General features: G+C 41.2%; 3 protein-coding genes across 5 annotated transcripts in view; all 3 read left to right on the top strand.

The window, feature by feature from the left end:
• The window catches only part of sptbn4b (spectrin, beta, non-erythrocytic 4b), a 75,505-nt gene extending 62,282 nt beyond the window's left edge, over positions 1-13,223 (top strand). The window contains exons 35-40 of the mRNA XM_087176557.1: positions 147-1,177; positions 1,322-1,382; positions 2,019-2,275; positions 6,884-7,054; positions 8,448-8,490; positions 8,647-13,223. Of these exons, the coding sequence (XP_087032683.1) occupies positions 147-1,177; positions 1,322-1,382; positions 2,019-2,275; positions 6,884-7,054; positions 8,448-8,490; positions 8,647-8,964 (1,881 nt within the window). The 3' untranslated portion in view covers positions 8,965-13,223. The remainder of the gene's footprint in view (positions 1-146; positions 1,178-1,321; positions 1,383-2,018; positions 2,276-6,883; positions 7,055-8,447; positions 8,491-8,646) is intronic.
• A 3,684-nt stretch (positions 13,224-16,907) lies between these two features.
• Positions 16,908-21,726, top strand: LOC111662234 (uncharacterized). 2 transcript variants are annotated; one of them, XM_023416031.2, is made up of 4 exons: positions 16,908-17,499; positions 18,259-18,617; positions 18,947-19,016; positions 19,177-21,726. In XM_023416031.2, the coding sequence occupies exons 1-4, from the start codon at positions 17,082-17,084 to the stop codon at positions 20,757-20,759; spliced, it is 2,430 nt and encodes an 809-aa protein (XP_023271799.1). In that variant the 5' UTR covers positions 16,908-17,081; the 3' UTR covers positions 20,760-21,726. The 2 variants fall into 2 exon arrangements, with proteins under 2 accessions (XP_023271799.1, XP_023271798.1); XM_023416030.2 differs by having other exon boundaries at positions 18,256-18,617.
• A 45-nt stretch (positions 21,727-21,771) lies between these two features.
• On the top strand, positions 21,772-26,738 carry LOC147818569 (uncharacterized). Of its 2 annotated transcripts, none has more exons than XM_087176524.1 (4): positions 21,772-21,987; positions 23,169-23,502; positions 24,606-24,668; positions 25,141-26,738. In XM_087176524.1, the coding sequence occupies exons 1-4, from the start codon at positions 21,859-21,861 to the stop codon at positions 26,613-26,615; spliced, it is 2,001 nt and encodes a 666-aa protein (XP_087032650.1). In that variant the 5' UTR covers positions 21,772-21,858; the 3' UTR covers positions 26,616-26,738. The 2 variants fall into 2 exon arrangements, with proteins under 2 accessions (XP_087032650.1, XP_087032651.1); XM_087176525.1 differs by having other exon boundaries at positions 21,871-21,982.
• The last annotated feature ends 601 nt before the right edge of the window (positions 26,739-27,339 follow it).

Genomic DNA, 27,339 nt, shown 5'->3' with positions numbered 1-27,339 from the left:
TGATTTGTAAGTTCTGAAAACACTATAATCGTAATCTAACAGTTGAGGATTTCCGATATGGAGAAATATGTATATGAATATCATCCATTCATTTCAGGGTCCCGTGTGACTTTGATTTTAAAGCTGGTTCTATTTTCTTTCCACAGGTAGAGAAGTTAAAAGCAGAGCAAAGTAAACTACCCCCAACCCCTCTGCTCGGTCGTAAAGTCTTCCTGGACCCCCAAGACGCCTGTCCCAGTGCATCCACCCTCCCCCGCCTCCCGATATCCCCTGTTATGAGGCAGACCATCTATGAACAGAATGAAGCTAGCTCTCCTCCCTCACCCTCGCCTGCCACCCCTACACCCTCTCCGTCTTCTGTGGTTCGTCGGCTGGGGTCAACAGTTGCCAACTACACCCCTGTAATGAATGGCTCCAGCTACCGCCACACCCTGGAGGCACGGCAGGGCAGCGTGGTGGGTGTGGCTGCAGGACTAGGCCAGCCCGCACCTTCCTCGATTGCATCTATTGCCACGGCAGCCATGCTAGTCTCAGCCAACCAGGTACGAGAAAACGCCAGCACGGTGAGAGACCAGGCAACGAAGGCAATGAGTCACCTGCAGCCAGTGCAGGCAGCAAGGGAAGTGGAGGTGAAATCATCCCCGTATCTAAGGCAACCTAAAATCAAACACATGGATGACGCAGTGACGCCTCTGCTCGTAGCCAGCAGGCTGGAGAAGGTGAGAGAAAGGGGTAGAGAGAGAGAGATGATGATGGGAGAGATAGGGACAGAGAGAGCAGAGGTGGCGGTCATGGCCGAGGTGGTACTCCAGGAGCCGAGAGAGCGTCTGCACAGCGAGCCCACCAGAGGGCCTCGGGGATCCAGGACTGACCCATTGGGCCACGCTGAGCCCCAGGTCCAGACGCAGACTTACCACAGGGACCACAGGATAGAACGGCAGCTGTCCAGCGAGCAGCTGATCCAAGCACGCAGGGACGAGCTGCCTCAGGAGGTGTGGAGGGAACAGGCCGAGAGGCGGGAGAGACGGACACTGGAGAGACAAACGTCCAGCGAGCAGGAGGGCCACGGGAGCCACGAGGGCCGGCGGCGGGAGAGGGACCGACACCGGCTCGAAAGACAGGAATCCAGTGAGCATGACACCGGGAAGGAGCACTCAGACAGACGCTCAGGAGGAGGGTGAGACTGTGTTGGTGTTTGTTGTCATTTAGGTTGAGTTATTTGTCTTGTGTAATGTGTTGTATAGTTAGTAGTTGATTGTGCAGGAAAAAAACATGAAGATGAATTCCAGCGTGACTGTCTCATTTGCTCATTTTTCCACAGAGAAAAGAGATCCACCCTGGCAGAAATTGTAGAGCAGCTGCAAGAAAGAGAAGCAGCACAGGTCTGGGGCTTTATGTTTTATGTATTATGTCATTCTTTCATTCAGTTTTATTTAAATACTCATTCCGAGTTCGAGCTACATTTTTATAGTTCATTTGGGGGAGGTTTTTTTTTTCTTTTTTGAAAACAAAACAAAACAAATTTCACCTACCGCCACTATTTTCTTAATGTGTTGTTTTGTATCAGTTTGTTCAGGAGATCACTACATCAATCCATGATGAAGTTTACTCTAGTTTTCTCAAAGTTGAAATTGAAACCCACAATAGCTTGAGAAGCGTTCATCTCAGAAAATGAACAGCAGCATCTACTTGCACCACATATTGTACCTCATAGGATTTCATCTTAAGAGTTAGCTATGTAAACAGAGAATTAGCTATATAGACAGAGACAACTGGGTTCTATAGAGTATATGTAATATGCAGTATATGTGAATTGGTTAATAAATCTGGTGGATGAGTCAGTCTGCTTCGTTAGAGTGACCCCTGCTAACCTGCTAGTGGGTGGGAATCACAGGGAAAACTTATATACATTACGTGATGAAAAAGAAAGAAAAGAACATCAACCACTTAACATTGTTTTTTACTTTCAAACCTTGAACCAAATTTATACTGGCTCTATCACCCCTCCCCTCCCTCAGGCCCGTGGTGAGGTGCCCCGCCTCCCTAATGGGTTACCAGAGAAGTCTTCCCGTCCCGACCGGCCTCGAGCTCGGGACAGACCCAAACCACGGCGCCGACCACGACCCAAAGAACCAGGAGAGACGACGCGGCGGTCTAGGTCCGCTCCAGCTCAGAGCAGCCCAGCAGTGCCCCAGCCGCCAACACACACCGCACACCATGAGGGCTTCCTTTTCCGCAAGCTGGACATCGAGAGTCTGAAGAAAAGCACCAACAGGTGGGTGTTCAGGGTCATAATGATAATCATAACACATGGAGGAGATGATAGGTGATGTAGAGGGTTAGGATGGACACTGGTGTCATGAGTATCAGACATGTGCATGGTCAAATAGTACTTGAAAATAATGCTGACAATTTAATTTGGCGCTTTAGGAAGGTTACAGGTACAGGTCTGATCTGTACCAGATGGGTGGAGTTTACCACAAAAAAGCTATTAAAATATTGTCAAGTAATTCAAGGACTGAAGTCGAAACACACGAAAACAAAGAAACTAAAAAAGTATTTTCAAATACTGTTTGACTTATGTTGGTTGTAGCACATGTCATTGTACTTGCTGTTTCGCATGACATCACAGCACCGTCAATTTATGGATTCAAAAATGATGACAGGTGCATGACTTTAGCATGCTAAGCTAGCAAGCTAACACACTCCGCTGACACATGTTGAACAGATGCATGACTGACACCAGCTCAGATCATGACACATGGTGCCGCACTGGTTGCCTTGGTGTGTGGGTCGACATGATATTGCCAATACTCAGCTAAGCTTTGGACATACCGTATGTTTCTATATCTCACATACATTAACATTTACCTGTTTTGATTCAAAGGATCTTATGACATTTGGATATTTGCCCATTTATTCTACAGTTGAATTAAAAGGCATTTTGTCGGTTTTCTATCTGCTTCCAAAGAATCTGAACATTGACAAACTAGCAATTATTTGACTGTTTCCTGTAATTGACAGAAATATACAAGTCGCATAATTAAGACCGGTATCTGGTGGAAAGGTTTAGTTGTGAATGAATGATATATCACTATTTATTGTGATGCTTGTTGCCTGCTCTCAGCACTGTCAGTGAAGGTGCAGTGCCTGACAGTTGATAGTGGTAGATTACAGTTGATGATTTGTATTGAAAAATAATAGATCCATCTTAATCCATCATGATCATATTTCTGCCTCACTACATTACCTACCTAACTGACTTTCTACAGTGTTAATTTATGCAGCAGCACTGCAAGTTTCTAAGTTTGTAGTGTTGTCCACATTTAAGCAGTTATATAATGAAGACACATGAGCGTGCAGAAAATGAAATATTAGACTATCCCATTGATAATGGCACCAGGAGACTATGTTATTCTCATATCAGGCTGCAGCTTCTGAATATTTGATGTACAGTATGTCATCTCTGATCATCAGCATCAGTATTTGAAGACAACAGTTACATGAATTCAAACAGCAGCTCACCGCATGTGAAAACTTCATGCATGATGCTGACGATGCCTCCTGATCTAACACGAGCCCAGAGTAAAACACAGCAGAAGTGGTTGGATGCTGTGGGAGTGAAGGTTGATGGTTAAAGCTAGTGATGGCGCACACTGCTTTGTGACCTGTCGCTTAGCCCCTGCACACACACGTACACACCTGTACACACACACTACCTGACCTCTACAGATGACTGGCCTGCTTCCTCCGGAGAGACACAGACGGAAACGTCTCTCTGCACTGTCCCTTATTGGCTGAGCTGACCACACACAGCTATAAGCTCATCCCCTCCCAGCTAAGGATGAGTCCCACGCACGCGTCCACTCAAGGCAATGGATGAATGTCTCGTATGTACATGCCCTGTTATGTACATAGCAAGGTAAAGCATAATCCTGAATGGCTTAAATCTGCACAAGTGTGAATCTCCAAACAGCTCCTCCTTAGACTTATTGTATGCTCTCTTTTTGATTTGAGTTTGATTGGAGGAGAAGATCTGCAGGATAGACCTTTTCCTCCAGTCAATACTGGGGAAGAGAGGTTAGTCTGTGAGGAAAGATTGAGATTCAACCTGTCTCTGTTACATAGCTACATGACGAGACACTGGGTATGTTTATGTGCACATTAATATTCTGGTATTATTCAGGATATCCAAGTTTTCCCTATGAAAATATATGGTGCGTGTGAACGGTGCCTATTCTTTATCAACTTTAGTTGACTCCAATGACCAACTGATTTTGTTTGGTACAAAAGTTCACATCACTTTTGGCTTTGAGCTGTCATTGGTCAGTTTCTAATTAAAGGATTCTTTCATCAGTTTGTCAGAAGAGCTGAAACATCTTCTCAAGGTTTTCTGTCCATATTCTAAGATAATGAAAAATATACTACTGTGAAAGATTGTAAAATCTTGACACTTCATTTTAACAAAGATAAAGGTTTTTGTTAGAATAGAACAACTGCTCCTATGAAACGTGTGGTGTCTGTACTCTGTGCAGTCACAAACTCTGTCACACTGTGTGAGATGGGTCTCATAAACTCTTGGTTGTAGTCTGTGTCAGGCGTATGATATCCATGAGCATAGATTTGGGTATGAACAGTAGGGATATGTCCCTACCAGTTTTTAACAATCTCAAACAATCTGGCCATTTTCACTCCGCCTGCAGCATTGCCAGGTGTGTGTGTTTCCTGCAGAGTGTTAGATATTATAATGAATAAACAGGGGCATGGGGTGTACTCGACGCAGATTTAAGTAGCTGCAACTCGGCAGTAGTAGCAGGAGAGTTGATGATGAACTGTGTAGAGTCTGAAGCGGTGTGTATGTATTTATAGCTTAAATGTTTTAAAAGTCACAGAACTGAAAACATCTTTATTGGACAAAACTAACATCAGCTCAAATCATATATCATAATATCAGAAAAAAATAAAACACGATACAAGTCTGATTTCAGCAAATACATATTCAATAAAATAGAGCAAGTGCATATAAAAAACTGTGTATTTTGGCTGTCCAACACAAAATGTCTCTACCTCTACACCTTTGACGATATCTATTTTGTAGATATCAGTGGTGTGATAAATGCTCGGTGAATCATAGTGCTATGACGTAAGGTCAGAGACATGTCATTAACTGGTATTTTCATGTTTTGGGTAGTAGCTAAACTATATAACTTTTGCCCATAGAACCACTGCTATGCATCAGAAGACTCAGAAAAAGAGGAGGGCAAGAGTGTGAACCTGTGAACCCGGCCGTTACCGGGGAAATGAGCACAACATGGAAGTTCAATTCTGCAAAAGGAATTTAAGATAAATTAATTTTTTTTTAGCAGTGGCAGCTTCCTAGTGAATTCTGTGTCATTTCATGTTGTACTTTTTGTTTGTAGACGTGCGTCAGAGCAGCAGTCACTTTGTGAAAACTTCTGACAACGTCAGAATTTTTTGTCTTTGGTCACAGTACAATCAAGGACCACCATTTTTGACATCCAGACACATTTCTCTCACAACTGTTAACTTCCATCTGGGGCAGCCCAAAATCACACAGTATTAATCGGCCTCTTGACAACGTCTCTGTGGCCAAGACGGATGGGACATGTTCTTGTTGAATTCTAATGAAAATAATGGTTGACAAAAATGTAACTTTAAGTCCTCTTTCTAGCTCCTTCCAGACCTTTCTACCATTAAGCAGAGGTCAGAAGTAGAGCTAGAGTTATAAACCAGACTTGGCTTATTGCAGATTCATCAGTATAAGTGTCTATATGTTCCAATAAGTAACAAGAAATAACAGAACAGAAATGCCAATCTAGGTTTGAGGTAGTTTAGAATCATGTCACCTTTATAAAGGTTGTTCACCAGAGAGCACTGAAAAGTTGTTTCAACTCTAAAATACCCCATTCTTTGAAAAAACAAATATAATGGATCTGTATCAAGATTGTTGCTTATCTTATGTGTTTATATTTGAAAAATTACTATTGGCCAAAATATCGTGGTCAGATTTTTTCAACCTCCCATATATGGATATCAGGCTCAAAAATCCATTGGTCAGCCTATTGTTGGAAGTTACAGAAAAGGCTGTGCAGTAAAGGAAAATTTCTGACACTGTTGCCTCTTAGTAGGATCGTCAAAAAAGACACTTTCCCAAAAAACTTCACTCTCTTATTATGATAGTTTTCTGAGACCTAATTTCCCTTATCTTCTGTTAAATTCAACCAGGGCAGATCACATGCACCGTTGTGTAAGTTGTGTTTCCATTACACAGAGGTATTTGAAATTGGGATATAAAGCTGCACACAGACAGCTTGCTCTGAATAATACCTATACTTGGGTGTCAGTAGTTGACTGGAATGCTGTGTGCATGTAAACACACTCAGAGGGAAAAGATGCATGACCAGACTTTAAACTGTGTTGTTGCCAAAATGCCATTTAACCAAACTCCTCTTTCTTGTTTCTCCTCTCCTCCTCGGTGCTGCTGGCTGCTCCTCTCGTCTCCTCCAAGGTAAGTCATATATGAGCCCCACACACAGACACACAAAGTGTACATAGCCTCCCTCCCCACCCGTCCATCTCCCTCCTCCTCCGTCCGTCCGTCTGTTTGTGCGTTCGTCTGTGTTTGTTCAGCAGTGTGTTTCCACCTCCCTTCTTGGCGCCGGTTCATCCCGCCTACCTACCTGTCTGCTCTGGTCAGGTGAGTGAGGTGTTAGCTTAGCAAGAGCGACTCTGCAACTCTACCTGACTCCTCGCATCTCCCCCCAACCACACCACCTCCCCACCTTCCCCGTACTCTCCCCTCCACCTTCCCCTCCTCCTCCACTCTCACTCCCCTCGCCCTCCCGGCCTTCCCACACCACAGCAGGTCATGGGTCAACCTGTACTGCGTGCTAAACAAAGGGGAGATGGGTTTCTACAAGGACGCCAAGAACACCACCACGCCCTACAACAACGAGCCGCTGCTCAACCTCTCCCACTGCCACTGCGACGTCACCAACGGCTACAAGAAGAAGAAGAATGTCTTCACGCTCAAGTAAGCAGCTGTTTTCATTCTTATGTTTACAGTTTTGTTTCTGTACTTTTTAAACACAGGCACAAATGTGTGTTTTGTGCAGGACTGTTAAATGTCTGGCTCTTTTAGAGTGGATGTTGTTTCGCCTTCCTCCTAAACGGGGGGCAGTAGTTTGGGATAAAGGGTGGACAATCGGACGATCTTATAACGTGCACGATCTTGCGCTGGCAGATGAGCTACTTTTAAGACAAATCATTACAGATCGTGCCATTAAAATGTGCTATATTTAGATATTTAAGTTCAATCACTACTAACCAGCCAATTGTTAACTGCTAAACAGCTAGCACGCTAACTGCAGATGGCAATGGCAGTCCTTGATCTGCTCTACAGGTTGGGCAAGCTTGGCATAGCGCCCCATGTAGCAGCTCATCTCCTGAGCAGAGCAAGAACCACTGTTACCAGTTTGCAGTCCAAGACAGTGTAGTTACAATCCATCCGCTATATGAGAGACCTGCTGCAGCCAGGGAAACATGAAGCAGGAGTCAGGGCAGAGACTGAACTTTCAAATCAAAACACTTACATACAGCACCTCATAAATAAATAACAGCGCTGTCAAAACCAATACTCCATGTCAACTAAGCAAAAGGTGATTGGTTGTGACACAATCTGTAAACAAAAGACAACATTGGCCCAGATTTACGTTGGAACACAACTTCTCTTGGAATTAGTTTTCACTTTTTAGGATTTCGTCACATGAACAGTATAAAAGCACAATTTGGGACCAAATTCAGTCTGAATCGAATCTACTTGATCAGTGGATCTGCTCGTGTGGTGCGTTCATGTTTTGTTCAACTCTGGGGATCTTTGACTCATGAATTTACATGGTCCACCAAAACCAACTTGTCGTAAAGTTTCTCTTCAGACATGTTTTTAAGTATGTAAAAATCCTCTGCTATGATTAATATCTTGTTCAACGTGGTTTTCCCACATAAAAAGTGAAATAAAAAGTAAAACTGGAGCTGGAATGAAATCTACTCCTACCTCCTCATTAAGAAATTCTGGATCAGGCCTTGTGCCCCGCCCACCACCGCTGCTTACACTAGGTTGACAGGTGAAACAATAGCGCGTGTCAAGATGAGCTGTGGCACTCTAATGAAAGGTGTTACTGAGTTGCATCAAGGGAAATTTAGGGTCAAGTGTTCAGGGAGCTTAGCTCAAAGTCAGGATATCACGGCCTCTGTTGCTTCCGTTTTGACCATTCTTTTTTTAAATGTGTGTCTTTTAAGTTGTCCAACTTGATTTAATTACAGTAATTGCAAACACTATTGGAGCCAGGTCTTTCCTAAAAACAAATATTTATACTATATTTGGCACTACACTGTTTGAAAGTTTGATTCCTCTCCTCTTGTTGCAGAACAAAGGACGGCAGCGAGTTTTTGTTTCATGCTAAAGATGAGGTGAGACGTTTCTGTGTTTCTGTTCACATCTCAGAACAATTGAAGGAGTTGTAACATTGGATTTATTTCAATGATCACTCAGACACTAACATATAAATAATAAATAACTAATCAGCTGACATCTGTGATCCCTTGCCTCCCACTCTCTCCCTCTAGGAGGACCTCAAAGCGTGGGTGAACAACATTACCGCCAGTATTACAGAGCACGAGGAGATTGCCAAATGGGGTCAGCCCCAACCAACTACCTCATCCACCGACGAGGGTACGCGCCGCGACGGCAGCAAGGCGGACAACAGGTCAGAGCGAGGCGGCGAGCGCTCAGACCGGGCCGAGCGAATCGAGAGGGCAGACAAAGAAAGGGAGAAAGAGAGGGAGAAGGAGAAGGAGAGGGAGAGAGGCGAACGGTCGGAGAGGTCGGATCGGGGTGGGAAGTCGGACACGAAGCGCTCAGAAAAGTCCGGTAAGAAAAAGTGAGCTGGTCGACAGATCGGTCGGGATCGAAGAGTATGAACTCCGGGTGGGAGGCGGGGCTGTAGACTGGTAGTGAACGCCTCCCTCCTTCTCTCCACCTCCAACACTTTCAACTAAGAGGTTGTGTTTGGATGGAAAGTGACACACAGGACAGAAGGATTGACCCAGGCTCACTCATAGGACGGACAGGACGAAATTTGGAGCAGGAGACATATTTCTCCCTCTCTCTCTGTCTCTCTCTCCTCTGTGTCTCTGTGAGAACACACAGAGTCACTGACGCCCCCTGGTGGCTGTTTCAGAAAACTGCCAAGGGTGGAGTTTTGTGCTGCTGAACCCCGGGCAGCGTTAACGCGAGAGAGAGACGGGACACGTATCACGTTAACTTGAAGGCTGTTACTGATTGCTGGTAGTGCGATAAAACGTAGCTCATACTGTTCCACATACTGTTTGTTTTTTCTATGAGATGAGCTCTATCTGTATGTACTTCTCGTCTGTCTGTCCTATCTACTGTATCTATCTGTCTGTCTGTAAGTTGAGACATCCTACACTAGGTCTTATTACTCCTCGGAAATCGAAAGAGAATGAAATTATGCCAAAATGTTTTACAGACATACAAACTTAGAGAAACTTTTTTGCTAACCGTTCTCCACTTTGTCCCATCTGTCTCGAGGTCTGCCCATGACAAAACATGGAATTGAAGCTGATTTTACTTTGATACCAAACAACACTGATACCACATTCATCCAAACCCATCACGGATGAATCGACACTGCTGAACAGCTGCTGTGCTGATTTTAGGAAGATGGAAAGATGATGGTTTAAGATGACAGGAGTACAGGGAGGACCGAAGTGAACATCAAAACAAGAGGAAAGCTGAAATTTTTAATTGTTGATCAGAAATTAATAGAAACGCATCCAAAGGCTTGAAATCCAGATTAAAGGAAAGATCAAAACCCTGAAATTAGCTTGAAATGTTCTCGAGTTTAATATTGGAAAGAGCAAACGGAGAAACTTCCCTTTGTTTATGTAGGATTTATTAAGGATCAAAGATTTTCTCATGAAGATTTCTGCAGGACAGATGATCAACAAGGTCTTAAATCTGTGACATAAAGACTACTGGATGGCGCGGTCGCTGCAGCCACTTGTCTTATTCATAAAGATAATAAAGACAGATGCACAGTTCTTGGATCAGTGGTCAGAAAGAGATGGTAGACTGTGGTTCCCAGGGGCCTCATTCATTAAAATATTGTTTAATTTTTCTTTTTTAATGTTTAAAAAAAATGATAAAACTGCAAAAAAAATATTCCCTTAAGTTCCTACTTTGGGTAACTGAGATTTAAGTTTTAATATATTTGGTAACAACGTTGGTAGAATTCATTTTATCCTGCTGATTTTAGCATCAAGATCAGTTTTCCATAAACAACATGTTTGGCTTGCGTCATAAGCACAAGAATCTGCACCTGGCATTGATTTTAATGAGTGAGGCCCTCAGGCTGAAAACAGGCCTCATCCACTCTTTTTTTCTCTTACAACATCGAACCACTCGATGGATTTTCTCTTTGATTAATTCACACAAATCTGTTGCATCCATTTTTATATAGAAATCAAAATATCTTCTGTGTGTGTGTGTGTGTGTGTTTGTGTGTGTGTACATATCTTTCTAATGTTGTGTGGACAAAAACCATCGTTGCGAGGACGTTTTGGGAAAGTGAACACATTTTGGCCGATCACAACTTTAAAGGGCTGTTTTATGGTTAACACTTGGCTTTAAGGTTTAGAATTAGGCTTTTTGTGATGGTTAAGGTTGGGATAAAAGGAAATTATGTCAAGTGTCCTCACAGCTATAGAAAGATCAGTGTGTGTGTGTGTGTGTGTGTGTGTGTGTGTGTGTGTGTGTGTGTGTGTTGTGTGTTTGCGTGTGCTGCTGCTCTCCGCTCCCAGGGTCTCCATAGCTCTCAGGTTATTTATGTTGGTGTGTGCTTACCGTGTGCTTCACGTGTTAATATGTTTGTCCCCTCAGACGCAACCTCAGTCTTCCAGACATGCCCAATCTACAACAGACCTACTCACACTCACACACACGCACACACACACACACAGAGAAGTATATAACTCAGCAGGTTTAACATGTTAAATGTTATAAACATGTTGCAGAGTGTAAAATGTCATCATCCCATCAGTGTAGAGTTAGACAGGAATGAATGACTGAACTAGAATGGCACTCAGTAGAACATGTACCTCCGCCAAGGCCAAATATTAACAAAAATGTCCAAAAATGTTGCGTTAGCCTATGTTAATGTTATCTTGCAATATAAAGACAAGTGATGAAAAATTTCTTGGACCCTTTAACTAGACAAGCACCAAAATTTAACGGCTTCTTCCCCTGCCCAAGTCCATGTCCCTCCACCGAGTCCAGTGCAAGTCGGTTCAGTACTTTTTACATAATAAACACACACGGGTGAAAACATGACCCCTGTGGCGGAGGTAATAAATGACACACAGGTGACAGCCAGGATATCAGACTGACCAAATATTAAAAAAAAAAAAAAAAGAAGAGGTCAAACTGTGTAAGTCGTGAGATTGCATGTTTTGCTTGGAGAGAAATCACTCGTCTAAAGAAGCTTGTCTTTGCTGCCCACTGACTCTGCATCCACACATCAGTTTATGTTTGATTTCTTGTAAACTCACCACAAAGCCATAAACAGAGAAACAATAACACAAAAAGAAAACTGAGAATAATCAGCTGTTGGATTTTGTGAAGCACGGGCAGACTACAGTTACTGTCCCGCCCTGGTTGGAGATTCCTGGTCAGATAGCATTTAAAATCCTTTTTTTTTTTTTTTTTTTTTTTTTACATCTTTTAAATAACAATGCTGTCTCAATATCACTGCTACTGTAAGAAAATATTTTTCACTTCAGTTCTAATATTTTTAACTCTTTCAGTTAAAGTCCAGCTGAAATGATCCTGCATGTTTTTGTCTGCTACAGCACACATATCTACCAAAAAGGAAAGATTTATATTTTATATTTTTTTGGTTTCATGATACGTAGTTGAAGAACCTATTTCAATACAGCCAATCAAATTACTCTGTTTTGAACCACATTTGTTTAAAGCAGTAACGTCAGCGCTCTGTCACAGGCGGAGCAGAGGGACACACTGACTAACAGCCAGTCAGCAGCTGGAGCTTATCTCTGTGACCTTGTAGGACTGTCCCTCATGCAGTTGATGAGATTGTCCTAAATGAGGCTCAAGCGCCTCTTGCTCATTTGTGCATAGCTCATAAGCCACAGTGCAAGTTTGTTTATTTTGTCTCTTGTTCTCCTGCCACTGGTTCTGGAGCTAAGCCTGCCATCAAACAAAGACCAACCTCCAGCTGCTGAAACAGAAAAACATTTCTGATATTTCCTTTCTTTCTTTTAATAATACAAACATTGTTGACAATAATAAAACAAAAAAAATATTTTTGACTGCAAAAAGGAATGACTTGATGTGATTTCAGTTGGACTTTAAACTTACATCATCCTCTATGAGCAGTAATTGCCATGGCTGTAGAGCCCAAAAATCCCACTTTGTTTTATATTTTTGGAAATCTATATTTGCCAGAGTAAAGTTAATCATCCTCTCTGTTCCTGAAGAGTCACACCGAGGTGATGAGCTGTGAAGAGTATTATTATATCTGGCTGTTCCTGTTTATTTTTTAGGTTGTACTTTATCCACATCAGGATTTTAAATTCTCTCTCAACCTGTTGGTTCAGTTTCTGTTTGTTATAAAAACATGTCTTGAGAAGTTGTAACTTTCTTTAATCTTTTTTTTTTTTTTTTTTGACACTTTTTATGCATCTAAATTAGGTGTGAATGCCAGATCAATGCAATCATTTACATGCATGTTGGACACAACAAACAGTCAGAGTTAAAAGAGGTGAATTATGAATGAGAAAAACAAAATAGTGCAGTGGTCTGCTGTCAGATTATGAATCTAATAGCACCTTGTTGCCGTAGATACACACAGGACAGAACAAGCAGGGAACAGCTAACATGATAACATCACAAAGTCTGAATTTGAAAGTATGTGAACGTCAACATCATGATAAAGTGAAGATCAAACCAATGTGTAGATTTGTTTAAAGTCTAAACATGAATGATTTGGATGAGCCGACCCTGCCTGTCTGTGCGCGTCTGTGCTGTTCTGTTCACATCAACCTCAGTCTGTCGGCCGAGATGAATTGACGAATAAAATACCTTTTGATTTGTCATTAATGTATTTATAGTCAGTGTTTTCTTTTCTCAATGGACATGAATGTAGACTTTGCTGTGGAACGTGTTTCAGTTTGGATCAGTGTTTCCTCCTGCTCTCACTTCAAAACACAACAAAGAAAATTCATCTTTATTTATGGAGATATAAAATCTCTATTTTTATTATATGATATCATTAAATCTTTATTTATACTCCAGCAGGCAAAAACACTGATCCAGATTTTTCTTTCAGCCACTTACATAAAGACACCAAAACCACTCAGTAGTATGCAGTAACATGGAGTATGATTTATGAGGATTGTAGAGGGGTGAGTCCAGGAGTTACTGTTGATAATGTTGATGATGATGATGATGATGATGATGATGATGATGTCAGCAATGACCTGAGACTTTATGCAACTTTTTCTTTGCACTAGGGACACTGGCCTGTTGCAGAGTTGAGGCCTGATGGTCAGTGGTGTTGGGGATCCAGCAGGGACGTCACATCCAGGAAACTCACGAGTTTTATTTGAGGCTTGTATCAGGGTCAGTTGTTTGTTCATTTTAACTTTAAACAATTGGTGCAAGCCCTATGTGGGTTAACAAAGGTCAGGAAATTCATGCTAGAGCTGAAACAGGTTGATCTACAGTAAATATTTCTGCAAATAATTTGATTTATTGTTCAAGTCACTTTTATCTGGGTGCAGCTGCCTTGTTCTCTCTCTGTCTCATAAACTGAACATCTTTAGTTTACAGGTAGTGGCCGAACAAAACTCCATTTCTTTTGTTTAAAATACCTCGTGTTGTTTCCGTTACCAGAAGTGCTGAAAAAGCCACGGCCAGCTCACATCATGCTCATCGCTTGTCACTCAAAACAACTGCTGCTTGTTCCAACGTCCAGACAAGAACAGATGATCAGCCTCAGTCTAGAATACACACACACACACACACACACACACACACACACACACACACACACACACACTCTGCCTGGATCGTATAATAACAAGACAATATTAAGACTTAGGGCTCAGACGACAGTGAATGCAATCAACCTAAAATTTCTTACTACACTTTTATTTATTTTTTTTTTAATCTAGCCTGTATTTATGTGTTTTCTGAGGACAATCATGGGTGGTAAATTTAATCACTCATTAATAAGAACACGTGCAGGGCTCTTGAACTCCAATGCAGACCCAGAACTTCAGGTTTTGAGGCTGACAACAGACTTGTGGAGTAAGGAGAGGCTGGTTCTGTGGACATATGGATCTAGTGTTGGAAGGTTAATATCTATAAATGCATCTGTTTTCTTACAGAATGATCAGGTTTACTAAAATCACAATAACATATGTTTTTAAATAGGTTAAAGCATTTGTCTTAAGTGGGGCTATGTGTTGAACATGTTAGGAGTTTCAGCCTTCTTGTCAGTAAATATAAAGAGAGATACACTCATGAACACAAATCTTGACAAAACTGCACAAGATTACAGACATAGAAACTGCTCATCTCTGCTTTAAAACAAAGAAAGCACAATATTTTTTATATGAAGTTACATTTAATCTAATGAACACTCATGAGCTTCTGTTTATCTCTTTCCACTTGCCGCCATCCTTGATTATCATATTTGTCCACAGCTTTACAGTAAATTCAGGCAGCACTTTACACTTATCTTAGGCAGATTAGATTGATTATGTTGTGCAGTTGGCATCATCTTTTTGACTTGAGATGATTTTAGCAGCTACAAAGGTCTGGGCTAAATAGTCTCAGCATAGCGTGCTCTCAACATTAGGACAATTCCAGCAACATCAGATTGAGTTCTGACATCGACCTTCACTTAAACTCACTCCTGCATTAAACAAGCCCAATCCTTTTGTGCTCCACACAATTATTTCCAAATGTTTCTCCAGCTAAAATTATTACACCAGCCACAGATAAACCAGTGCTGATGAGTGAATCCTGAATATTTTGCTGCAACAGTTTCTTTCTTCCCAGGACCCCAGAGCACCACTGTCTATCTGCCCTCAGCCTGTCTGTCTCTCTGTATGCTTGCCTACTGCAATCTGATAATGTACCAATGTATTTGCTCAGAAGTGTTTTCTGTAAAAAAAACAAAAAAACAAAACAAAACCAAACCAAAAAAACAGATGAAGAAGAAAATAAGTTGAAAAGAATTTTATCCATGGTGACACTGAGAAAACTGCCCCTTGTCTTTGTTATGTTGAACTTTTTTTGAGTCTGTGTTGAAGTGAGATTGTTGATTTGTACCAAAAACCGGGTTGAGAATGATCCACAGATCCTCCACACAAACACATCAGGACAAAGAGGTTGCATGAATGACATAGTCACTATTACGGTACTGCTGTGCATGTCTTGAAGTCCCATCCTTCCACTATACAATCACTGTAACATACCGGGGCGACACAAACTACCAACATGGAAAAAGGTGAATGAATGAACCAGTAATATATAAAATGATGAGAACCAACTGCGAATCATTGACTCTGTACAGTCGTTTCTTTGAATTGATAAATACAAATTGTGATATTGAAAGACAGTGTTTGTGTGTGTGTTTTTGTAAAGCAGATAAGTGAAGCCTTATAGGAGGCCACAAAGTGAGGACCAGTCTAATCTCTTGTATTTCATTTCATATAGGTAACACACTGAATGTAAAGGGGCTGTTATTCAAAGTTTATTTGTAAGGCCTGATATGGCGTACAATGTCTCAATGGGATTTACAGGCACACATCAGCAGCCCAGTTCAGGACAAGAAAAAAAATCAAAATAATATAAAATGACCAAAACATGCTTTTTTTGGTGGTACAATCTTTATCTAGGCATATTTACAAACAAAACCCTTCCTTGCTTTTTTGCTTTTTTAGGACCATATATAACCAAGGCATGAGTTCCTGTCTGTTCTTTTTGGAGTCCCTGACATAAACAATAGAGCCATAAACAGCCACACTTATTATAAAGTTAACTCTACTACACTGTAGCATACTGTAGGAACTGTAGGGAGTGGGGGAGTCTTATATAGTTAAACTTCTTAAATTAACCAGATTTTTAAGTAAGGGTGAAGGAGTCCAAGGAGTTGTAATTTTAATAATTTTAAATTAGGAAATTGAATTTTGGGGAAAAACAATCAAACAAAGTATTTGATTAATAATTTGTGTTTGATATACAGTTAGTATCTAAACGTCTTGAAACTAGAGTTTGAAATTGGGCCCCTGGGGGCAGAAAATTAACTAATTATGCAGGACCTACCTTAGTTGTTAATGTACTTTCGTGATGCAAATAATTTCATACATTTGTCACTAATCAGATTTCCAAACCCAGTGCAGTGGATGAACCTGGGGCCCTTAAGGCCCCTCAGGTTCTGGGGCACCTGAACAGTTGCCCCATTCTGGCTTGGTTTGGTAATCCAGCCTTGACCACAGATAGAATCTGTATGAAGCCAGAAATAATAATAAAATAATAATAATAAAATTCATTATTTATTGAGATGTAAAATATCTATATTATATTGTATTATATTATAAATATATATATTATACCATTTGTTATTTAAGAATCAAAAAACAATATCAGTGTTTTTAAAGGCAATTATGAAGCCCTAACTTCACACCATTTATCGCTTATTGATTTTAGTAGGGTGTCTAGAGCTTTTATTGTGAAACGTAGACGTGACACCGGAAACGGATATGCGACACGGAATCTTTTCAGAGGTGCACAGTCCACCATATAGGCCAGTAAACGTTACATGAACACGGAAGATGTGGTCTTGTTGCGTTTAAAATACGTCTCTATCTTGAGTTTAAGTTGCTGTTTAAAATTAAAGATGTCGTACGAGCTGGCCGACACCACGGGCTGAGCTTTAAACTGAAGTAAAATGGAGGCAAGGTTCGGCAGCGAAGTAGCGTCGGTCGTGGAAGTCGCCATCCAGGCGGCAGTGTCTGTGTTCAGGGATGTCTGGGCGAAAGAGGCGCCAAACACGGAGTGGGAGGAAACGAAGTTCGTTGACATCCAGGAGATAGAGAAGTGTCTTGTAGTTCAGATCCACAAAGTGTTCACGGAGTTCTCCTCGGAGCTGTTCGAGGAGAATGAGGCTCTGCGAGCCAAAGTGGAGCAGCTGGAGGATGTGCTGCAGAGGAAAGCCGGGCAGCTGGAGCAGGAGCTGGAGGCCAGAGTGGGTCAGCTTAGCAAGGAGATGGAGCAGCTGGAGAAGGAGCTGAGGAGTATCAGTGAAGGCAGCAACAAGTCTCAGGGAGGTCCGACCCACATCCTGCTGCAGGACGGCTCACTGATAGGTGAGGGGCAGTCAACAATCAACCAATCAATCACTCCATTGGTGAACACATGAAACTCATCTGACAGTCAGACTTTAAAGAGGATTTTAAAAGCATGACCTGGAACAAAGAGATTGACCTTTAAACTGTGTGTGCAGATATGGAGCAAATCCCATTTTGGCTGCTTCTAACAAGTAATTCCACTTTGAGCTGCAATGATTAGTTGATTAATAAATTAGTCAATCAGCAGAAAAATAATCAGTCGCTATTGTTAGCTATAGATAAATCGTTTCAAAAACAAAAATGCCAAACATTCACTAGTTCCAGCTTGTTGTTTGTGAAGATTTGCTTCATTATAGATTCAGTGTCTTTGGATGTTGGATCAGTGGTCTAACTTTGGGCTTTGGGAAACTGTGACGGGCATTTTACAGATCAGATGATTAATCAGAAAAATAATTGGCAGATTATTCAGTAGTTGACCATTATTTATTAACATGTCAGTTGTCGATTTAATGTGAATTAATTGTTGAGTCTATAAAATTTTGAGAATTGTAAAAATATCCTTTACAATTTCCAAGTGACAGCTTCGGTTTGTTTACTTTGTCTGAAAACCCAAACATATTTAATGTACAATGATATAAAACAAAGCGATGTGGCATTTGAAAAACTGGAAGGTTAATTAGTTTTCGCATGGATTAGTTATTGATTTAATGAGCCGTTGCACATTAATTAATGAAATGAGTTTTATGTGACATTATGTCTCTGTCTTTCTAACAGCAGGAGCACCAGTGCTGTCGGTGTCCACCAGTCAATCTGCCCCAAACTGTGCTCCAAGCACGTCAGACCCTCCACCAGGTTCAGCAGAGAGCGAAGTCACTCCCAGCTCCACAGCTGAGTCTGGGACTGTCCCCAAACCTGCAGGAGCCCCAGTGGTGTTTGTTGGCAGCGTCAGCTCTGCTCCAACAGTGCTGTTGGTGGGTGCTAGCCAAGTTGTCACCCAGCCCCCCACCCCATCGCTGGCTGTCTGTGAAACCACAGGAACAACACAACTCATCCTCAAAACAGCAGGGTCTCCGCCTCAAGACACCCCCAGTCCAGACTCCAGCCCCAGCGGTGGTCTTGACTCAACACAGGAAAAGGTCAGGTGTTAATGGAGTTGTATTTGTCTGGAAGCAACCGTGTCATGAAAACCTAATACCTAAACTATGTTACTGTGTTTTAAGTTTTTATTTGTCTTTCTGATTATACTAGTTGGAACCAGACATAGTCCCCGTGTACTCGTCTTTTTTCCCACCCTGGTGTGATACAGTGTGTACGTTCAGGGTAGAAAGGCTGTATGAAAAGTGATGCTGCCTGAAATAAGAAGTGTAATGCAGAGGCAACTGTCACTGTTAGCGTTCTGATTGCATATCATTGGGTACAACCAACTTTATAATTTAAACTCAAATTACTTCCTTGTGCATCATAGAAACCTGTGGAAGAGGCACCTTCATGGAGAACGAGGAGGACAAGGAGAGCACTTTCTAAAATTGAAAAAGGTATGAAGAGATTTCAGACTGTTGTCACACGATGTATGCATTTCATTCCAGTTTGTGAAAGAACTGGAATAGGGAGAGGGTACATCCCTCTTGAAAAAAGTAAATCAAAATGTTCAACTAACATTAGACTAATTTAGTTATTTTTTCCCTCCATTTCCAGTTTCCACTGACAACAGCACTGAAGAGAATAAAATCAAGTCAAGCGAAAGGCTAAGAAAGAAAGAGTCACAGACAGTGAAGCGTTTTTTCTGTGAGCAATGTAACGTTGGTTTTCATTGGAAAGGTGAATTGAACAAACACATGAAGGTCCACAAGAAGCCGTTTCCCTGTGACCAGTGCGACAGAAGTTTCCTGGAGAAGAAGTCTCTGGAAAATCACGTCTTGCGTCATGAGGCAAGTAAAGCCCCCCTGCCCTTCCCCTGTCCTCAGTGTAAAAGATCGTACAGGAAAGAGCAGTCGCTGCAGAACCACCTCAAGCGTCACGAGCGGCTGAAACCACCAAAGCCGTTCGCCTGCGATCAGTGCGGGAAAACATTCAGAATTAAGCCGTCTCTGGAAAACCACCTCCTACGCCACGAGAAATGGAAGCAGATGTTGAAGTGTCAGTTTTGTGACAAGACTTGCAAGACGTCCGTCCAGCTGAAATGTCACATGGCCGTACACTCGGAGGAAAGACCGTTCAGCTGTGGAACATGCGGGAAGGAGTTTAAGAGTAAAGACACTCTTCGCTTCCATCGGATAGTTCACACCAACACCAAAAAATACAAATGCACAATGTGCGACGAGACTTTCAAATACGCCCACTCCCTGACGGTGCATAAGAGGAAACACACGGGCGTCACTCCATTCATATGCACCGTGTGCAACAGGTCGTACAGGACCGGCACGGCTCTGAAAAGACACAGCGTAGTCCACACAGGGGAGAAGCCGTTCACCTGTCACATATGTGGAGCGAGGTTCAGCCTGAATAACAACCTCAAGAGACACCTTCGCATTCACACAGGAGAGAAGCCGTTCACCTGTCAGGAGTGCGGCAAGAGCTTCTCAGACAACAACAAGCTCAAGTCCCACATGCTCATCCACGGTGCCAGAAAGCCTTTTATGTGCGACCTGTGTGGAAAGACTTTCCTTTTCAACTGCAGGCTGCTCATACATCAGAGGTACGTGCATGCTGACAGGAATGAGGAGACGGACGGAACACAAAGGTTTTTCCAGACTAGACGTCGAAACAAGACTCTGGTTAAACCATTCAGTTGCAAAATATGTCTGCGAGGTTTCAGTGCTGCATATTCACTCAAACTTCACGAAAGAGGCCACAGTGAGCACAAGGAGTACAACTGCGGCATATGTGGCAAGTCTTTCCATAATAAATACTCCTTTGGCTATCATCAGAGGAGCCACTCGGGGGAGAGGCCCTTTGTTTGTGATGTGTGCGGGAAGAGGTTTTTCCACGCCGGTAGTCTGAAGCAGCACGAGCGGATTCACACGGGTGAAAAACCGTACAAATGCGACCAGTGCGGCAAAGCTTTCAGAACAGACGGAAACTTCTACAGACACTTGCGGATCCACACAGGCGAGAAACCGTTCGAGTGTTTGTACTGTCAGAGGAAGTTCCACCAGTCCAATCAACTTAAGTCTCACCTGCAGGTTCACACCGGGCAGAAGCTCTACTCGTGCCAGCAGTGTGGCCGAGGCTTCTCTGACTCAAGGCAGCTGAAGAAGCACAGCTGTGATGGGTCGTAGGTGATGTGATGTCACCAGTACGCTCAGCTGAACGACAAATGGGAGCACTTGTGTTAACCCGATAGTCATAAATTAAGTGGTGGTATGTTGTATTAAGGGAAACAAATTTACTTCAAATATTACAAAATATTACTCAGCTGAACAAGAGGGAGACTGACAGAAGTAACTAATTCGTTTTATCATCATTATCTCCTGTTGAGAGCTGGTGCATTGAAATGAAATTCAGCTGTTCTAGTTTTGAAATTATGTTGAGTTCTTTGCAATTATAAAGTAACAATAGAAAATTTTTTTGCTTGTGATAGCTTCACGGTACAATAGGGTGCTTGTTTGTCCCCGTGTTCTTGTAACACTTTAGGGCCCTGGTAACTCTCACTTGTCATTACTCTTGATATATTACAGTTAAGGGACTAAACTAAAGTATCTAATAAAGCACTGTAAAAGCAGTGGCAGGTCTACTCTCATCCAGAGCATTCACAGTAGAGGTTAGCAGCAATGTTTGTGGCATTTATAGTTCTGTTTTTCTCTATTTGCTTCAGTAACCTCAGCTGTTAAACACATTATAAAAGATAGTTAGGACTGTTTACCCTTTAAAGGACGTTATGGCCATTTAAAAATGTCAGTTACACATGTGAAACAGAGGTTTTGAGCTAAGATGCCTCTGTAAATATTGTTAAGGTGGTAAATGCCACATAAACTCCCTCTTTCTGTTAGGAATAGATAGGAAGTGAAACATTTCTCTTTTACAGATTGAGTTGATATTAAATGAAGATTAAGGTAATTGTTATTTTGAAAGGTTTCTTAAACTGTTTGTATTATGTTATGAGTTCACAATAATCCAGCAGAATGCCGTCAAGATGTGATTATTTTAGTAAAAAATGTACGTTGTATAATATACAGCTCTATCCAATAAGGCCGTGTGTATACTATTTTTCGTTGTTATTGCAATTAAAGAAAATTTGCAATCAAAGCAACTTTGAGTTTTATTTTGAAATGGGGGCTTTTACATTTAGTGCTACTTCCGTTTCCGGAGACAATGGCGCCGACTCTGCTGCCGTTTGTCTCCAACGGTTAAAGAGTCAGCAGTGAGTTTAAAGATAAAATGTCAGAGAACTCGATGTTTTATTTAGAAACTAAGTCCATCATGGAGACTGTCATAAAGACAGCCGCTGATGTTATCGGAAATTTAAAAGAAGAAAATTCCACAAAGGAGCCAAATATGAGACGTAAGGTGAGCGAACGGTTTATGTTATTGATGTAACTGAAACGAGAAACGTGTGTTGATTAAAGTAGTCCGAGATGTTGTGGTTGGGGGAGGTTGTACCGACGGAATAAACTCAAGTAGACGGACAGCGGAACAAAACAAAGATGGCGTAGTGTCAGTTTGTAAGATAGCTAGCTAACATTTACAAGATAAAGTTCCGGGTACATAAACTACACACTACATATATATATATATATATATAAATCAGACTGTAAATTAAAAAAATAGCGGCGCGGGCTCTTATTACGGGTTTTTAAATTACTTTATTACTATTTTGTATTAATGGCGCCTGATAAATAACACAGTAGCTGAAACGATATGTTGATTAATGGATTAGTTGATCAATTTATCGTTAATTGCTGATAATCGATTAACCGTTTACTCACAAATGAGACTGTCGATTCCATTCATCAGTTGAGAGGATTTTCTACCTTTCTGTATCACATTTGATAGTAAACTTAAGTTGTTCAGGTCTTGTACTCCTGGTTGAGAAGAACAATCTGAACATGTCACTAAGTTCTGGGAAATTCGTTTTTTTTTTTTTTTTTTGACATTTTATTTGCTATGATTGAAATAATTTTTAGTTGCAACCCTGGCCATAAAGTAATCACAGCTTGTATTATCATGTTAATTGACCCTGTAAATTAAATTCAAGCTGTAAAACTGTTCTCTGGTGGACATTGGCTTCACATCCAGTGAACTTGTTTTAAGAAATGATCCATCTGGAAAATGTCTCTTGGCTATTTATCTTAATTTTATTTGACTTTCAACCAGGTTAGCCTGTGCTTAGCAGATGTGGTCATTAGTCTGAATACTGTCTACCTGTAAAGAGCCTAAACCTCCTGATTAGTTGTGATTTGATTATTATGCTAGACATATTGTATTATTAATGGACTATATTGGATCATCAGTTGAACCCCTTATAATGCAATAATCAATGTATAGGGTGATGGTTTTCTATTATTCGGTATTTATACCATTAAGTTGTATTAAGTTTTTATCCATTTTGTAATGACTTTTTAATTAATTTGACAGATTTTTCATGAGTAGTTGGTACCAACACCAGGTTCTTATATCCACTACAGATACATATTCATATTAACATCAGCTACTTTCATCTAATAGCTCTTTTATTTTAATCCTCACAGTCAGACAGCATCATGGAAATGTTGGCACGGGAGGCAACAAGAAAGATCAACGCCATTTTCTCCCAATTGTCATCAGTGCTGCACAATGAAAACAAGACTCTGAAGGACAAAGTGGGACAGGTGGAGAGCGAGTTGAAGACCATGACTGAAAACTTTGAAAATGCCAGAATGTGGAGAGAAAATGTCCTGAACGGCTGCCCCATCCTGTTTGAGCAGAGTGGGTTGATTTTCACCTTGAAGCCATTTGGGATGTTAAAAAGAAAAACAGATGAAGTATCAGAGGGAGTCACTGATTCATCGCCTGCTGCTGGGACACAGAGTGGACATGATGCTGGTAAGTTTCCATTAAAAGAGAAAACCACACAAAAATATTAACAGTGTGATGTAAGTGGGGAGTGCTGGATGACTATAAGTGTGAGTGTGTTTGTCGTCGAAAAAAAGAAAGCAATATAAAATCTATAATTATAGCAAATGAGAATTAACATGACATCCAAAGTAGTAAAGTTCATAATTGGCTTCAAAGTGTAATCAGCAAAACTCACACACATAAAATATTGTGTATTACAGATTTCTCTGCATTACTTACTACTCATTAACACATTACAAAGATTCAAGGACTGTAGCACAAAAAAAACAGCAAAAAACAGAGATTAACTTTCCACAGAATGTAAAAATCAGTTGTAAGTTGCAGAATGAAACATGAAGACGAAATTACATTAAGTTCATTTAAGTACAAACAGTGGGAAAAACTTGAAGCAACACTGACACTGCCATGGCTGCTCATTAACAGGACTGGGCAGGATGTCTCACATTACAAGAGTCGGATTTTGTCTCACTGATGCTGAAACTCTGTTTTACAGTCACACAGTAGATGCTCAAGACATGAGATGAGAAAAGGTGGAGCGTTCTGGCAATAAATAAATCATCCTGCCAAACTTTTTTTCCCACTTTAATTACTTATTTGTTCATTGAACAACAAACACAAGTTTGACACAACACACATCCTCAGCAAGGTGATTATGAAATCCTGCAGGCTACCGCAAACCTAATAAAATCAATCAGGCGTTTCCTTTGAATTTTCCATATTTCTTTCATAAGGAATAGGGATTAAAAACTCATCAACTTACAATGACACAGATGAAGGTGGTAGGGGTTTACTATCTTTCCAACACAGTGCATCACATTTATTAACTGTCGTTTTCACTATTCATTAGAGTTTAAGCTCTGATGATGGTGTAGAAAATGTGTATTCTGTGAAACCATAATGTTTTGGGTGCTGGCAAATCATTATTTCCATCTGGTTTTGGAAGAAACTTTGACCCAGATAGCCAATACATTATAATTACTTGGAACAGAACATTTACAGTATTTTCAGTTGACTTTAGCAACAACTAATGTGTCTTTGGTTTCATTCTTTACTGTTCATTTTTTGTTCAGATGGCAGAGAAGCAAAAAAGGAGGTGAATTCTGAAGCTGAGTCCTCACCGGGAACTAGACAAGGTGAGATTTTAAATAGTAACTATGTAAGTAATACACATTAATACACAGGGAAAAAAGACTCCAGTAAATATATTGGAATTAAAGGTCCCATATTTTACACTTCTCCTGTGATTTATTTGAAGTGTCGTGTGCATTTCTGTGTGGACTGAGCTCTTTGATACTTTCACAGTATTAGTATAGAAAAAAAACATGGAAATCTCATTTTATTCAGTATGGGGCCTTTAAGTGTAAATGCAGTTATGATGGGACTGGAACTCTATTCTAACATTACAGAATATAACCATGATTCCTTATGTCAGTTAAGTTCATTATTCCACAACTGGTCAGTAATTGTGTAAGTTTAAATTGATTGGAGTAATAATTTTACGTGTCAAAGCATTTCCTTTTATGTAAAAAATGACTGTTTTTGCCTCTGTAGTGTTGTTACTCTGGAGATGTGTGGTCAGTTTTATCTTTTCTACTCCCGTCTTAGACAGTGCAGAGGATTGTACCACAACGAACATGACAGAATCCACAAATACTGACGGCCAAAACACACAGGAAGCAGAGGTCAAGAGGAAAGGGAGGATGTTTGTATGTGATGTCTGCAACAAAAGCTTCAGTCGTCACTTCCATCTGATGAAGCACATGAACACTCACAAAGAACAGAGGCCTTTTGCCTGCAACCAGTGTCCGAGAAAATTTAGGAACACAGCAACTTATGAGTACCACCTGCTGCGCCACGAGGAGAAGAAGTACGCTACCTTCAAGTGCCAGCTCTGTGAGAAGACGTTCAAAACAAAAATGCACCTGAAGACTCATCAGCTCGTGCACACAGACACGAGGCCGTTCATCTGCTCCAGCTGTGGGAAGGGTTTCAAAACTCAACACAACCTGCGGGCTCATCAGGTCGTCCACACCACTGAAAAACCACACAAATGCTCAGAGTGCGGTGAAAGTTTCAGGTACGCCTTCACCCTGAAGTGCCATAAAAGCATTCATACCGGAGAACATCCTTACAAATGCACGGAGTGCGGCAAGGATTTTGTGAAGAGGAGATCGCTGAGGGCGCACCAGTCGGTCCACAGAGGGAAGATGTTTACATGTGAGACATGCGGAGCAGGTTTCACCCTTCAACACAACCTGAAGAGACACATTCGTATTCACACTGGTGAAAAACCGTTCAAATGTAAAGTCTGCGGGAAGAGTTTCATTCAGGACAACAAGCTGAAAGCACACATGCTCCTTCACGGTGCTTCCAAGTCGTTCATGTGCGACATGTGTGGAAAGACTTTTCTGTACAACTGCCAGCTGCAGAAACACCAGAAAGTAACTCACGATGAAAGACAAGGGCAGGTCATTAGAAGACGAAGTCGGGAGCGAGGTAACCGCAGAGTTATCTATCGGCGGGACAGAACGACAGTCGATGTGACGCCTTTCAGCTGCAAGACCTGCCGCAAGGGCTTCGACACAGCGAGTTCACTGAATAGACACGAGCTGATCCACACAGGTCAGACACCATACAACTGCCACACATGTGGGAAGTCTTTTTTCTACAAAGCCACGTACGACTACCATCAGCGGAATCACTCAGGGGAACGACCATTTGGTTGTGACATATGTGGGAAGAGGTTCATCATCCGTCAGGCTCTCAAGTCCCACGAACTGCAGCACTCAGGAGAGAAACCCCATAAATGTGAACAGTGTGGCAAGGCCTTCAGGATCTACACAAACTACCTCAGACACTTGCGGATCCACACAGGGGAGAAGCCGTATGAGTGTGAAGTGTGCGGAGTGAGGTTCAGGCAGTTGGGACACGTTAAGTTTCACATGCAGGTCCACACAGGAGAAAGACCATATTCTTGCAGCAGCTGTGGACTTGGATTTTCAGATTCAAGGCTGCTCAAGAGACACAACTGTACTGAGAAATATCAGAAAATGTTAGGGAACACACTCCAAACAGCGTGAAACTAAGCATGATTTCATCCAAAGTGCTGCACTGCAGTGAGAGACTTACCTCATAAGAAAATGTCCTCATTTTGATGGTTGCAACTAAACTCATAACATTAAACTCCAATGGTCATTTGGGCATCTTCTCATTCCTCTGAAAGTTTTTTCTATCTCTGAAACCTTAAAATGTCTAATGTCTTTTGAAGTTTGAAGCGTCAACCAAAAATACAGCCAATATACAAAACCCCACAATTCTGCATTTGATAAAAGTTTCTTTAAATTATATGACCCCCTAATTTTCATATTTTAATTTTTGCTTTAGTATTGGATTGTAATAAGTTCAAAACAGCAAAGTGCATTAAATAAATATTGTCTAAATAAGATTAAAATTCTATCAAATTCTATTTTCAAAGCTGTTCAGGTGATGACATGGTCCACTCAATTTATTTTGAAAATACTGGCAGGAAGGGTTAGACTGTTGTCACGTCTGACTCGCTGTAACCACTGGAGGCAGTATACACAACAAGTCAACAGTAAACTGTCTTTAAAACAACAGCTCTTTATTTATACAAATTTTAACATTGCTGCTGTTATGGCTCTTACTTCTAATACCATACTATTGATAATATATGTATTGATAGTAATTATTGTTTCGACCACTGGAGGGCAGTAAACACTCGTGTTTTAACTACACCTGCATCATTTGTTGGGCCCCTATTGATCCCAACTTTACATAACAGTT

This window comes from Seriola lalandi, unplaced genomic scaffold, assembly GCF_002814215.2.
Source record: "Seriola lalandi dorsalis isolate HSWRI2012SDOR001 ecotype SW California unplaced genomic scaffold, Sedor1 jcf7180002054560, whole genome shotgun sequence".
NCBI classification, from domain to species: Eukaryota; Metazoa; Chordata; class Actinopteri; order Carangiformes; family Carangidae; genus Seriola; species Seriola lalandi.
The sequence above is the reverse complement of the archived record's forward strand: the minus strand, read 5'-3'. Positions and strand labels throughout refer to the sequence as shown.

What these genes read in the sequence shown, in the direction of transcription:
- LOC147818569 (XM_087176524.1), top strand. Translation starts at nt 21,859, where the DNA reads ATGTCAGAGAACTCGATGTTTTATTTAGAAACTAAGTCCATCATGGAG. An exon ending in AGCCAAATATGAGACGTAAG is followed by an intron (nt 21,988 to 23,168) that starts GTGAGCGAACGG and finishes TAATCCTCACAG; the next exon opens with TCAGACAGCATCATGGAAAT. An exon ending in ACAGAGTGGACATGATGCTG is followed by an intron (nt 23,503 to 24,605) that starts GTAAGTTTCCAT and finishes TTTTTTGTTCAG; the next exon opens with ATGGCAGAGAAGCAAAAAAG.
- LOC111662234 (XM_023416030.2), top strand. Translation starts at nt 17,082, where the DNA reads ATGGAGGCAAGGTTCGGCAGCGAAGTAGCGTCGGTCGTGGAAGTCGCC. An exon ending in GCAGGACGGCTCACTGATAG is followed by an intron (nt 17,500 to 18,255) that starts GTGAGGGGCAGT and finishes TCTTTCTAACAG; the next exon opens with CAGGAGCACCAGTGCTGTCG. An exon ending in TTGACTCAACACAGGAAAAG is followed by an intron (nt 18,618 to 18,946) that starts GTCAGGTGTTAA and finishes TGTGCATCATAG; the next exon opens with AAACCTGTGGAAGAGGCACC.